This window comes from Pinus tabuliformis, chromosome 4_1 (assembly GCF_031772625.1).
Source record: "Pinus tabuliformis cultivar Carrire ecotype Pingquan chromosome 4_1, CPIR1, whole genome shotgun sequence".
NCBI lineage: Eukaryota > Viridiplantae > Streptophyta > Pinopsida > Pinales > Pinaceae > Pinus > Pinus tabuliformis.
In genome coordinates, this window is record NC_142303.1 from 117,686,723 (window position 1) to 117,699,153 (window position 12,431).

Genomic DNA, 12,431 nt, shown 5'->3' on the forward strand with positions numbered 1-12,431 from the left:
GGGATGGTAGCTTCCTTCCTAAAGACTCCAAAAAACACTGAAGAAAGACGGATCTTCAAAGAACTATTACAATAGGGAAAATCCTGGTAGACTCAGGCAGATATGCTAAGTTGACAAAGTATTACAAGTCCACCACTAATAGTGAATCATGAAGCTCACCTCATGGAATCTAAGAGGGCTCAATAGCCCCGGGAAACTCAGGATGATAAAAAACATGATAAAGCAGGAGCAGCCCCAGATTTTCTTTTTGCAGGAAACGAAATGTAATAGTAACACACTTGGAAACATCCTCTCTAGAGCATGGTCGGGTTGTCACTCGGTTGCATTGGATGATTTGGGTGCCTCCGGGGGACTGGAAATTTCTTGGAACACACAAGCTATAACTCTTTCAGACTTTCATGCATCCCATCACATTATACAGGCTACTTTTCATATAATCGGCACCAACATTCATGGCCATCTCACCAATGTTTACTTCCCACAGGAAGCAGGTAACAAAATTGCTCTTCTAGACACAATACAAGCGCTTAACTTCAATAGAGTCCATCCTCTTTGGATCATTGGAGGAGACTTCAATATGATCACCAAGCTGGAGGAAAAGCAGGGAGGCCGCGCCAAGCTGGAATTGGAAAATGGCCACTTTAAAGAATTTATCCAAAACAATCTGCTAATTGATCTGCAATTCTGCAATGGAATGCACACATGGAGCAATCGCAGGGTTGGGCGGCAACAAATTGCTTCTAAACTAGACAGATACCTCATCTCTGATAACGCAGTGCATCTTGGAGGTGACATCTCGACATCAATTCTTCCATTCTCAGGCTCTGATCATTGGCCTATCTCTCTCCAATGGCAAAGACCAGGCAACTCTACCAGGCGTCCATTCCGTTTCGAAGCTTTTTGGCTCTCCCATCCCGCCTTCAACGACTTCATCAGATCCACCTGGAACAACTTCCCTTCGCCAGAAGGTTCAAAAATGTTTCAGTTTCAACAGAAACTCAAATTCCTGAAATCCCAAATCAAACATTGGAATCAAGAGACTTTTGGCAACATCTTCCAGGCTCAACAAGATCTAAACAAAGAAATGAGAGAACTCCAGCAACAGATAATCACAGAGGGATACAAGGAAGGGACTTTGGAATAGGAAAAGCACATTCACAATCAATTGGAGGAGAGAAGAAAGCAAGAAGAAATCCTCTGGAAGTAGAAATCTAGGATTACATGGCTGAAAGAAGGAGAAAGGAACACTAAATTCTTCCGCAGAACAACAATACAAAGAAGAATGCACAATACCATCTCTTTCATACAAAAGCGAGGAGGGGGAAGAGTGGAAAACCATTCAGAGATCGATCAGGAGTTCATGGATCAGTTCTAAGAGGTCCATCAAGAACCAGAAATTGATATATGGCCTGCTATAGAAAGGATCACTCAAAATGTGCCGAAAATCATCACAAAAGAACACAACCAACTCCTTCTTCGACCAGTTATGCCTCAGGAGGTGGATTTGGCTATGAACCAGCTCAAGGAGGGAAAAGCTCCTGGTCCGGATGGCTTCACTACTACATTCTTCCACTCTTTCTGGGATCTTATAAAAGAGGAGGTGTGGCAAGTGGTGGAGGAATCACGTACTCTTCATTGGCTTCTGCCCTCCCTAAATTCAACTTTCATCGCCCTCATCCCAAAAGAAGAGAACACCAGTACTCCAGACAAATTTCATCCAATTGCACTTTGCAATGTCATTTACAAGGTGATATCTAAAGTCATTGCCAATAGGTTGAAGCCGCTTCTGCCCTTGCTCATATCGCCTGAACAATCTGGATACGTAGAAGGAAGACAAATATTGGATGACATTATCCTCACTCATGAAATCATACACTCCCTCAAGCACTCCAAAAAAGTAGGTATGATTCTCAAGATTGACCTCTCTAAAGCTTTTGATAAGTTAAGCTGGACCTATATTCAAAAAATGTTAATAGCCTTTGGTTTTTCCCCAATGTGGGTTCGTTGGATTATGAGTTTAATTTCTACAACATTCTTCTCTATCCTCATAAATGGCATACCCACTCGACCTTTCAGTCCCTCTAGAGGTATCAGACAAGGAGATCCCCTCTCCCCTTTCCTTTTTGTTCTAATGGCGGAAGGTTTGGGACGCCATATCAAACATGCCCTCCTCTCCCAGCATCTTAAAGGTTTATCCATTCACAATTCTCCAGCCATTACTCATCAACAGTTCGTTGATGACAACATGCTATTTGGGTACCCTTCTGTTCAGGAAGCCTCCCTTTTTAAATCCCTTTTGAATGACTTCTCTGACGCTTCAGGAACGAGCATAAACACGGCTAAATCACAGATCTTCTTTTTTCACACCCCCCCTGTCACACAACATGCTATTGCCTGCATTTTGGGCTTCTCCATAGCCTCCTTACCTTCCAAATACCTTGGAGCCCCCCTTATAGACTCTGCCATCAAGCATGCCTCATGGTGTATGCTCCTTGAGAAACTTGAATCTCGTCTCACTTTATGGACTCACAGAACTCTGAACATAGCTAGCAGATTAGTGCTAATCAAAGTTGTGCTACAGGAAATGCCTCTCTACCTTTTCTCAATCCTGGTAGCACCTAAATGGGTCCTTAAAAAAATAAAAGCTCTACAGTGAAATTTTCTTTGGGGTGCAACAGGTACAAATCACAAATGGGCCTTGGCAAAATGGACCACAACATGCAAGCCAAAAGAAAAAGGGGGTATAGGTCTGCGAGATCCTAGTCACAACAATGTAATCATGGGTGCAAAAATATGGTGGCAATGGCTCTCTGTTCCCAATAAGCCATGGGCAGCCATATGGACAGCCAAATATGCCAATCACAGACCAACGGAGGAGCTTATTAGATTCATTCCTACTGAAAAAGGATCACTAATATGGAACGCTGCTAGACAACACTTCTTGCTGATCCAACAACATAGTTTTTGGGAAATAAGAAATGGCAGCACTGCTCGGTTCTGGACGGATGCCTGGAACCAACTACCAAAGCTCAACGACATCTTTAGACTGCCTCCTTGCCAAGAGTGGGAGGAGAAACAAAAGGAATCCGTCCAGCAACAGTGGACTCCGGAGACAGAACAAGGGTACAGACAATGGAAGTAGATCGACAGGCTAATCAGGAATGCAGATAACCAGACTAAGGAGGTCTTGGAGAGGGAGCTCCAAAATCGGTGCATTAGATCTTCCGAAGGCAGGGATATTTTAAGATGGGGATATACCCCCAGAGGATCCTTCACCACCAAAGAGGCTTATAACATTATATGCAAAGATGCAACACCCCTAGATCCTATCTGGGGCAGAATCTGGTCACCGGGTACTTGGCCCAAAGTCTCCCTATTCCTCTGGCTTGTTGGGCACCGGAAAATCCTCACTTGGGACAATCTCAGGAAAAGAAACTTTCATGGGCCCTCCATGTGTCCCAATTGTAATTCTCAGGAGGAAACGCTCCAACATCTCTTGGACTCTTGCACTCTTGCCAACCAACTGTGGGAGAAGGCTAGCTTCCGTTGCCAAAAATGATGCAGAGGGTCCGAAGATATTATCAACTCCATTCGTCATTGGCACCAGAACCCTTATAAAAGCGAGCTTCTCAACCAATTATGGAGATTGATTCCCGGCCTCCTCCTCTGGACAATCTGGAAAGAAAGGAACAAGCGCATATTCAAAGATCAAAGCACTCCTTTAGAAATCATTTGGAGCAACTTTTGTCTCAATCTTAAAGAGACCTTGGCGCTTCAAACTTGGCACCCAGATAATTTCCCCCACTCTTGCAAATGAGAAAGCCATCTGGGAAAACTGGAACATACAACTCCCACAAGGTACTCACAATCACAGACCTTCAGAAGGCAACATCATCAGAAAGCACTCATGGACCCCCCCTCCAAAGCACACTTTCAAACTCAACTTTGATGGAGCTTCAAAGGGAAACCCCGGTAAAGTAGGATTTGGTGGCATATTCAGAGATCATGAGGGTTTGCCTCTCCTAATATACTTTGGAAACATTGGCTAGGACACGAACAACTCAGCTGAACTGGAGGGTCTCTGGAAAGGATTACTCCTTTCCTAGCGACATGGTTTCCAACCTCTGGAAATCGATGGTGACTCCCTACTCCTCTTCAACTTGGTCAATCAACTCCTCAATGGGGCACATGCTCATAAAATTGCCAACAGTTGGAGACTCAAAGCCAAATTGGATGCAATAGAACAATCGCTTCACACCAATCATGCTATCATATTCAATCATGTTAAACAGGGAGGCAACAAGGTCGCTGATCTACTTGCTAACTCGGGGGTGGAAAATGAGCACACTCTTCTCACTGGAGCACTAGACATAATTCAGAATCATGATCAATAACAAGAGTGCAAAATTCTGGTCCAAAGGGATGCAGCTCCCCCGGATGCGGGTGTATAGATAGGCTTTAAATCTGATGGGACAGGGGTGGAGCGAGGTGGGACGACACCTGCCTACCCAGTACAGAATGGATAAATGGCTTATGAATGGAGGATCTTGGCATTTGAGAAGCGCAGTGTTCATTTGCTTTATTTCAAGTGGCTCTGGATCTCCCATCCTGTCCGACGCTCTGGTTAATGCCTTCGCATGCTCCGGCTTGCCTCAGACCTCGGCTCTCTTCAATGCAACAGTAATGGCGGGTGCTTCTCGATGCATGAAGGGGGAAGATAATTTAAGGCTCAGCCATGAGCTTGCTGTGGAGCCGCTTTCGTCGATTCATTCGCATTACTATCTAGCTTCTGGCCTCAACTATGGTTTCTGTCTGTATGGTGTTGGCTCCATCATCTCTGCTGCCTCTCGTAGCTTGAAAGGGGAGGCTACTCTGAAGCTTTGCTCTGGTCTTTTTGCGGAGTCACCTCCATTAATCCCTTGGTTTTTCTCTTGGGCCTCTGGCCTTCACTTTGTCGTTCTTCTGATTTGCTCTGGCCCTGTCATTGCTGCTGCCCAGCCTCGCTTTTCTCCCGCTGCTTCTGTCTCCCCAATGCCTCGTCGGTGCCATAGAATGCAGTCCCGCAGGGGCCATCCTCGGCGTGCGCCTTCCAGCCCTTCCTCTGATTCACCTTCCCTTTCCAGTGATTTCTCTGTCGGCCACTACCCTCGCACCCGCAGTGGGAGAGGGCGTCTTCTTGCTTCCAGCCACTATCCTGTGCCTTCTCCCTCGTCTAGCTCCGCACTCTTCACCTTCAACTTCTCTCTAAACTGCCCAAGGATTACTGCTCACATTTCGGTGGTCTTCCATGAGGAAGCCCAGGAGGGGGAGTCTAGCTCTCATCCGGAGGGCCCTGGCTCTGTCACTGTTCTGACTTTGAACCTCCAGATGGGGATTGGCAACACATCTTTGTAGGCTCCAGATGCTCAAGCTCACAGTTCTCAGGCTGTTGTGATGGCGCCGGCTGATCCTGGTCCTTCTGAATCTGAAGTTTCTCTTGCAAGGGATCTGCCTAATACCGGTTGGTGCCGTATAGTTGAAGAGACTCCAGATGATTAGTTTTCTCACTGTTGCCTTGCTATCGTGCCCTGCAGCCCATACAATTGGGCAAGTTTATGTTCAAACTGCTATGTGGAATTTTTGTTTATTTTTGAATTTTTGTAAACTTTGCAATATCAAGAAGATCATAACTTGTTCCCCTGCGTGGGTTCTGATAATTGGTTCAAGACTGAGTTCCCTGACATTGGGCAGTCTCCTTCTATGCTTATCTTGAAAACTATGCCTTTCTTCAGGGAAATGTTTTTTACTACGGTCATGTTGTAATTTTACTCCCTTTATGTTAATAGATTAATCTTATTTGGAAAAAAAAAACTATTTCTTCTAGTAAATCGCCAATTGTTGTGCTATACAACAACCCCCCATTTCATAAAAACCTTTATATAAGATTGTTGGGTCCCTATAATACTAGCGATTACCCCATTACTATTGTAGTTATACCCCTTATTTATATTGTTGTGCCCCTATTACCCATAGAATCCCTTTATTGTTATTTTTGTGGCTTTATATTATTATTGTTAGGTCGGCTGGATTATATTGTGACTCCTTAGACTCCTATATATAGAAAGGAGGTTTTGTCATTTGTATCATCGAAGAATTGTTCATTTATGTAATGTAAAGGAGGTTGCCCCCTCGAGGAGGCTGAATTCTAAGGCGTTGATCTATCTTTTCTATCTTTTCTTGAGCTGGTTTCATAACATTTGGTATCAGAGCTTTGGATTCTAGGGTTTCGCTGCTCCAAACAGGTCATCGTGGCATTTTCGCTATAACTTTTTTCTGTGACGTTTCAAAAGTCGCAAAAAAATTGAGAAGAAATCGCGCTGAACCTTGGGTCCGAATTTCAGAGCTTTTCGCGCGATATTTGCGGAGATATGATCTGAGGAAGTTGGTCTTTTTGCAGACTCCTGAATTACATTCAAAACAGGTGACCTAGGGAAAATCGTCATAACTTTCTCTCTGGGGATCGGATTGAAATTTTGTAAGAAGGTACAGAAAGAGGACGGACTCTAGTTTCTTGTGTGTGTGTTTCAGATTCAAAGGTTGAAACAGTGACTCGTGGCATGTCGTACAAGTTCGCTCTGCTGAACCATTCTAAAAGCAAGTCACTGTGGGAGATTTCACATAACTCTTCCTTGGAGAATCCAATTTGGCTCAGACTTGTGGCATTGGAAAGAGGATGCAGAAGGCTACTACAGGTAGCAATTTCAGAACTGGATGATCCGAAATTACAGAGATACATCAGATTCAATATCAAGCTTCTATAAAGTGAAAAAAGGTGTGTAGTTTTTTTTTAAATTTTTGTGTAAGCTTGGTTTAACGGAATTCAAAGGGCATAGTAAAGCATTATTATCGGTAACTGATGCCCCGAGGAAAGAAAATGCAAACACCTAGTAAGGAACCTGAAAGCTCTAGCATGACTCATGAAGAAGAGGAAGAAATGCTACATGATATATCAAAATTACAAGAACAAGTGCAACAAATGTCACGCTCACAAAAGCTAACAGAAGCTAAGATAAGTGGCGTGGAATCTAAGGTAAATGGCGTGGAATCTAAGATAAAGGGCATGGAAGCTAAGATGGATGATTTGAAGATAGATTTGAAGACAGACATGGAAGAATTGAAGAAGTTGCTACAAGAAAGGGTCACTAATGGTGAAAAGGTAGTAAAGGAAACTCATGATGAGAACAAAAGAAATGTTAATCATGATTCCATAGACGCTAATGTTGGATCGAAGAATCACCATATTCCAAAAATCGATATGAGGAAGTTTGATGGCAAGGATCCCGCCACATGGATATTACAAATGGAGCAATTCTTCGATCTCAATAATGTGCAAAACGCACAAAAGGTACGTATGGCAACTGTATATTTGGAACCAAATCAGTTTGTATGGTATCAATGGCTTTGCTCTCGTAAACAATTTATCACTTGGGCAATTTTTACGGAAGAATTGATAGCACATTATGAAGATACAAAAAGCAACACTTTTTTTAGCCAATTGATAAGTCTCAAACAAAAGGGTTCAGTAATGGAGCACATTGAGGAGTTCCAAAAATTGAACATAAGGGTAAAAGATATTCCAGAGGAGCATAGGATTGATGTGTTCATAGGGTCTTTAAAGGATAATATCCAACATGATGTTCGCCTTTGGGAACCTGATTCATTAGAGAAGGCATTCAGGTTAGCAAGAAAAATGGAAAGCAAAATTATGGCAACCAGGAAGCATACCACTCACAACTATAAAGACGGAAGTGTTGTTGCCCCTAGTCTTCCACAACCTATAAGGTTGAAACCACAACAATTGGAAGAAAAAAGAGCAAAAGGGCTTTGTTACAGTTGTGATAGCAAATACACTAAAGGTCATAAGTGTGCTGAGAAGAAATTATTCTACATAGATTGTGAAGAGGAAGAAGAAAAGGAGCAAGAAAGGTCAAAAGAAGAAGATATACTCCAGGAACAAAGCCTAGATGAAGAACAAATAAATCTGACCATATCTTGTAATGCATTGGCGGGAATTACCACTCCTCAAACCATCAAGATAGAAGGACAAATCAAGAAGAAAAAGGTAATAGTGTTGATTGATTCAGGAAGCACCCACAATTTTATTCATTGTAGGGTAGCAAAAGAATTGAATTGCTTCCTATATCCAACACCAGAGTGTCAAGTGATGATTGCAAATGGAGGAACAATAAATTGCTCTGGAAAGTGCCATAATATCAAGCTATCCATGGGAGAATATGTATTGACTAGCCCAATGCTTTCCATTCCAATGGGAGGTGCTGATGTTGTACTAGGAGTCCAATGGCTACAATCCTTGGGTACAATAGCTTTTAATTTTCAAGAACTTTTCATCAAATTTTCTACGGAAGGAAAGGAAGTTGAATTAAGGGGTATTGCAGGGAAACCAGGAAAGATAATCAGCTCTAATAGCATGACAAAGCTTCTAAAAAAGGAGCAAAGAGGTGTAATTGCACAATTATGTTCGCTAGATGTTTCCACATTGGAATCATCTATTTCTCCAGATCTCCAAAAAGTCCTGGACAATCATTCCAAGTTATTTGAGACTCCAAAAGGTCTCCCACCTATGCGTGATCATGATCATGCTATTCATCTGATTCCAGGAAGTGTTCCTCCAAACATCAGGCCGTACAGATATCCCTATGTCCAAAAAAGTGAAATTGAACGTATGGTTGCAGAAATGCTAGAGGCTAGTATAATTCAACCGAGTCAAAGTTCTTTCTCAGCTCCATTAGTATTGGTGCACAAGAAGGATGGATCATGGCGCATGTGTCCGGATTATAGGGAGCTCAACAAGCTCACTATTAAAGATAAGTTCCCCATTCCTGTTATTGATGAATTACTGGATGAATTGCATGGATCAATTTACTTCACCAAGTTGGATCTTCGTTCGGGATATCATCAAATCAGAATGAAGATTGAAGACATTCCGAAAACGGCATTTAGAACTCATGAGGGTCATTATGAATTTTTGGTCATGCCTTTTGGCCTTACCAATGCACCTTCAACATTTCAAGGTTTGATGAATTCAATTTTCAAACCATTCCTTAGAAAATTTGTGTTAGTATTTTTTGATGATATACTAATCTACAACAAGTCTTGGAAGGATCATGTTGAACATGTTGACAGGCTGCTACAACTATTGGAGGAGAAACAATTATATGCAAAAAGATCCAAATGTTTCTTTGGAGTCCAGGAGGTGGAATATTTGGGTCATATTGTATCTCATGAAGGAGTTAAGGTAGACCCTAGCAAAATTAAAGCCATTAAGGAATGGAAAATCCCCACATCCATAAAGCATCTGCGAGGATTTCTTAGGTTGACAGGGTATTATCGCAAGTTTGTTAAGAATTATGGGAGAATAGCAGCACCTCTAACAACATTATTGAAGAAAGATTCATTTTCATGGACTCCGGAAGCAACAAAGGCCTTTGAACATCTTAAAGAGGCAATGTGCCAAGCACCGGTCTTAGCTACACCGGACTTCACAAAAACCTTTATTGTGGAATGTGATGCTTCAGGAAATGGAATTGGTGTTGTTCTAATGCAAGATGAAAGACCCATTGCTTTTGAAAGTCGTCCAATCAAGGGAAAGTTTTTAAGCAAAGCTATTTATGAGAAGGAAATGTTGGCAATACTCCATGCACTTAAGAAATGGCGACCCTACCTAATGGGAAGACACTTCAAGGTAAAAATAGATCATGATAGCCTTAAATACTTTTTAGAACAAAGATTATCCTCTGAAGAGCAACAAAAGTGGGTCACAAAGATGTTGGGTTATGACTTTGAAATCATCTACAAAAAAGGGAAGCAAAATGTGGTGGCAGATGCACTCTCAAGAAAGGATGAGGATGTGGAAGCATTGTTGTGTGCCATTTCTATTATCCAACCAGATTGGATAAACGAAGCAAGGGAGGAATGGAAGAATTGCAAAGAAGTGTGGGCACTTATTCGAAAGCTACAACAAGATTCCAGTACTTCTGATACATTTAGCTGGCAAAATGATTCGTTATGGTACAAAGATCGCTTATACCTCTGTAAGAATTCCCAGTTGGAATTGCACACTTCTCCCTTAGGAGGGCACTCAGGATTTTTAAAAACTTACCACAGGGTTAAGAAGGATTTTTTTTGGGATGGATTGAAATCAGATATTCAAAAGTTTGTGGCGGAATGTTTGGTTTGCCAGCAAAATAAAGTTGAAACAATTAAGACACCAAGTCTATTACAACCTTTATCCATTCCAAGCCAACGTTGGGAGGAGGTTTCAATGGATTTTATCACAGGTTTACCCAAGTCTGAGGGAAAGAGTGTCATCATGGTGGTAGTTGACAGACTTACCAAGTATGCACACTTTTGTGCATTATCACATCCATTTAAAGCCAGTACAGTTTCTACTGCATTTATGGAAACAGTTCAAAACCTACATGGAAACCCAAAGATTATTGTAAGTGACAGAGATCCCATTTTCACTGGAAATTTTTGGACAGAATTATTTTCTTGTCTTGGTACTCAGTTAGCTCATAGCTCATCTTATCATCCTCAATCTGATGGGCAAACTGAGATAGTAAACAAATGTTTGGAAGGATATCTTTGTTGCTTTGTATCTGATAAACAGACACAATGGGTCAAATGGTTGCCTCTGGCTGAATGGTGGTATAACACTTCCTTCCATACAGCAACAAAAATGACCCCATTTATGGCACTTTATGGGTATCAACCACCATCCACCACATCATATTTAAGAGAAAATTCTAAGGTTCAGGCAGTGGAACATCACATCGAACATCAACAACAAGTCCTCCAACTCTTAAAGGATAACCTCGTGTTGGCACAAAATAGAATGAAACAACAGGCAGATCAACATCGCAGTGAAAGAAGTTTTGATGTAGGTGATTGGGTATTCCTACGGCTACAACCATATAAGAAAATGTCCCTAAAGCAAGCTAAGAAGGATAATAAATTATCACCAAAGTATTATGGTCCGTACAAGGTGTTGCAAAAGATTGGTACTATGGCATACAAATTGGAGCTTCCTGTAGCTTCTCGATTGCACCCAGTTTTCCATGTTTCATGTTTAAAGAAGGTTATAGGTGACAAGCTCCCAATTCAAACAATATTGCCAGAACTTGACGAGGAAGGAAAAATTATATTGGAACCGGAAGCAATCACAGAAACAAGAACTCGACAGCTACGAAATCGATCAATTTCATAGCATCTTATCAAGTGGAAGAACTTATCCGCTGAAGATTCCACATGGGAGGATGAGAATTTTATGCAGAAGTATCCAGAACTACTCAAGCGTTGAGGACAACACTTTTTTTGAAGGAGAGGGGCATGTTGGGTACTTATAATACTAGTGATTACCCCATTACTATTGTAGTTATACCCCTTATTTATATTGTTGTGCCCCTATTACCCATAGAATCCCTCTATTGTTATTTTTGTGGCTTTATATTATTATTGTTAGGTCGGCTGGATTATATTGTGACTCCTTAGACTCCTATATATAGAAAGGAGGTTTTGTCATTTGTATCATCGAAGAATTGTTCATTTATGTAATGTAAAGGAGGTTGCCCCCTCGAAGAGGCTGAATTCTAAGGCGTTGATCTATCTTTTCTTGAGCTGGTTTCATAACAAAGATCTTAATATGAAATGGGTCCCTTAAAGAATAAACTTAGTTAGATGTGTGAATAAAATGTATGTACCTCATCACAAGAAAGATCCTTGTTAAAACCCCTGATGTAAATAAATAATTTTATAGAACCTTTTAAATAAGAAATAAAGTGTTCTTTTAAAATATTAAAATCCATTCTATATTGCGATAAAGCAATTGGAGATCGCATATCGCAATATTAAGGGAACACACACAAAAATAAATCCTCACCCAATTCTCCGATCTGAAAAGGTAATCGGTATCGGTAATCAGGAAAAACAAATGCAAGACATACAATAAAGCAAAGCCCCTCAATTCCTCCGATGCGATAAAGCAAATCACAATCAACAACTCGGACATGTCAATGATAAAGGGATATATGAGAAAGGCCTAATCAAAAACTCCCGATGCGATAAAGCTAATCGCAATCGGCAATCGACGAAGTCACATGACAAAGAAATAAAAACTCAAGCCAAGTCTCGACTGCAATCTATTAATTGGGTGCACATCTCGAAAAGCAAATATACATTAAAAGGGTTTGCATGAATTATATTGTATCACCTTTCGTTGATCGGAGATATTTAAAGCAAGTCCTAAAAACCTTCCATTTGACACTCTCGATCACCAAGTTGTGATTTATTGCTAATCGCCGATCAATTAAAGGCACACTTGAAACAATCATTTGGCATATGGGCGACATGATGGGAATTTATGATGTTATTTA

At 41.3% G+C, this 12,431-nt stretch overlaps 1 protein-coding gene across 1 annotated transcript; it reads left to right on the forward strand.

Moving 5' to 3' along the window:
- Positions 1-214: 214 nt before the first annotated feature.
- Positions 215-1,144, forward strand: LOC149174483 (uncharacterized). Its single transcript, XM_089420862.1, has one exon. It carries the CDS (start codon positions 215-217, stop codon positions 1,142-1,144), a length of 930 nt encoding a protein of 309 aa, XP_089276988.1.
- Positions 1,145-12,431: the final 11,287 nt, after the last annotated feature.

Coding starts and splice junctions, on each gene's coding strand:
- LOC149174483 (XM_089420862.1), top strand. CDS start 215: ATGATAAAGCAGGAGCAGCCCCAGATTTTCTTTTTGCAGGAAACGAAA.